The sequence below is a fragment of the Rhinopithecus bieti genome, unplaced genomic scaffold (genome assembly GCF_001698545.2).
Source record: "Rhinopithecus bieti isolate Rb0 unplaced genomic scaffold, ASM169854v2 scaffold_18862, whole genome shotgun sequence".
Taxonomy (NCBI): Eukaryota; Metazoa; Chordata; class Mammalia; order Primates; family Cercopithecidae; genus Rhinopithecus; species Rhinopithecus bieti.
The window spans coordinates 274,997-277,294 of NW_016809237.1; the positions used below are offsets into that span (position 1 = coordinate 274,997).

At 52.0% G+C, this 2,298-nt stretch overlaps 1 protein-coding gene across 1 annotated transcript in view; it reads left to right on the forward strand.

The window, feature by feature from the left end:
• KEAP1 (kelch like ECH associated protein 1) overlaps positions 1-2,292 on the forward strand; it is a gene marked incomplete at its 3' end in the record, with an annotated part of 21,699 nt that extends 19,407 nt beyond the window's left edge. The window contains exon 3 of the mRNA XM_017888953.1: positions 1,833-2,292. Within this exon, the coding sequence (XP_017744442.1) occupies positions 1,833-2,292 (460 nt within the window). The remainder of the gene's footprint in view (positions 1-1,832) is intronic.
• Between the last annotated feature and the right edge of the window lie 6 nt (positions 2,293-2,298).

Consider the following 2,298-nt stretch of genomic DNA (forward strand, 5'->3'; position numbering starts at 1 on the left):
ATAAAATAAAATAAACTCAGAAAAAATAAGTAACATATTCTTAGAGTTCAAAAACCAAGCCAGGTATGATAATGCACACCTGTAATCCTCAGGAGGCTGAAGTAGGAGAATCATTTGAGCTTGAGAGTTTAAGACTGGCCGGGCACGGCGGCTCACGCCTGTAATCCCAGCACTTTGGGAGGCCAAGGCGGGTGGATCATGAGGTCAGGAAATCGAGACCATCCTGGCTAACACAGTGAAACCCCGTCTCTACTAAAAACACAAAAAATTAGCCGGGCGTAGTGGCGGGCGCCTGTAGTCCCAGCTACTTGGGAGACTGAGGCAGGAGAATGGTGTAAACCTGGGAGGCGGAGCTTGCGGTGAGCAGAGATTGTGCCACTGCACTCCAGCCTGGGCGACAGAGCGAGACTCCATCTCAAAAAAAAAAAAAAAAAGATTTTAAGACCAGTGCTGGGTGCAGTGGCTCATGCCTGTAATCCCAGCACTTTGGAAGGCAAGGGGAGTGGACCACTTGAGGTCAGGAGTTCCAGACCAATATGGTGAAACCCCGTCTCTACCATAAAATATGAAAATTGGCTGTACATGGTGGCACACACCTGTAGCCCCAGCGACTCAAGAAGCTGAGGTGGGAAGATTGTTTGAGCCCAGGAGTTCAAGGCTGCAGTGAGCTATGATCGTGCCACTGCACTCCAGCCTAGGTGACAGAGCCTGTCTCAAAAGCAAAAACAGTCCAGGTCCGGTGGCTCACACCTGTAATCCCAGCACTTAGGGACGCTGAGATGGATGAATCACCTAAAGTCAAGCGTTCAAGACCAGCCTGGCCAACGTGAAGAAACCCCATCTCTACTAAATATAAAAATTCCAGCCTGGCCAACATAGTGAAACCCCGTCTCTACTAAAAGTAAATACAAAAAAATTAGCCACTGTGGAGGCACACCCCTGTAATCTCAGCTACTTGGGAGGCTGAGGCAGGAGAATCACTTGAACCCTGGAGGTGGAGGTTGCAGTGAATCAAGATCTCGCCACTGCACTCTAGCTTGGGCAACAGAGTAAGACCCCATATCAAAATAAATAAATAAAATAAAAAATTAACTGGGCATGGTGGTGGGCGCCTGTAATGCCAACTACTTGAGAGGCTGAAGCAGGAGAATCGCTTGAACCTGGAAGGCGGAGGTTGCAGTGAGCCTAGATCACACCACTGCACTCCAGCCTGGGTGACAGAGAGAGACTCCCTCTCAAAAAACAAACAAAAACCAAAACCAAATGATAACCCAGGATACACGATCTATTGAGTCTTTGCCCATTTCCCTGAGTCCTAATGACATACCTGGTGCATAGTATTAACCTTTTTTTTTTTCTTTTTTTTTTTTTGAGACGGAGTCTTGCTCTGTCACCCAGGCTGGAGTGCAGTGGTGCAATATCGGCTCACTGCAACCTCCACTTCCCGCCTCCCGGGTTCAAGCGATTCTTCTGCTTCAGCCTCCCCAGTAGCTGGGAGGCACCCGTGTGCCACGACACCCAGGTAATTTTATATTTTAGTAGAGATGGAGTGTCACCATATTGGCCAGGCTGATCTCTCAACTCCTGACCTCGTGATCCGCCAGCCTCAGCCTCCCTAAGTGCTAGCATTACAGGCCTGAGCCACCGCGCCCGGCAGTATTAACTCATTTAGTCATCACAATGTATGCGGTTCCTATTATCTGAATCCCCATTTAGCAGATGAGGAAGCTGAGACTGTCAGCCGCAGTGGTGAGTTACTCATTATCCCTGTCCTGCTTGGTGAGGTGTGGGGCGACTCGGGAGCCAGCCCTTCCCACTGTCGCCCTCTGCAGGTGGCCAAGCAAGAGGAGTTCTTCAACCTGTCCCACTGCCAACTGGTGACTCTCATCAGCCGTGACGACCTGAATGTGCGCTGCGAGTCCGAGGTCTTCCACGCCTGCATCAACTGGGTCAAGTATGACTGCGAACAGCGACGGTTCTATGTCCAGGCGCTGCTGCGGGCCGTGCGCTGCCACTCGTTGACGCCTAACTTTCTGCAGATGCAGCTGCAGAAGTGTGAGATCCTGCAGTCCGACTCCCGCTGCAAGGACTACCTGGTCAAGATCTTTGAGGAGCTCACCCTGCACAAGCCCACGCAGGTGATGCCCTGCCGGGCGCCCAAGGTGGGCCGCCTGATCTACACTGCGGGCGGCTACTTCCGACAGTCGCTCAGCTACCTGGAGGCTTACAACCCCAGTGACGGCACCTGGCTCCGGTTGGCGGACCTGCAGGTGCCACGGAGCGGCCTAGCTGGCTGCG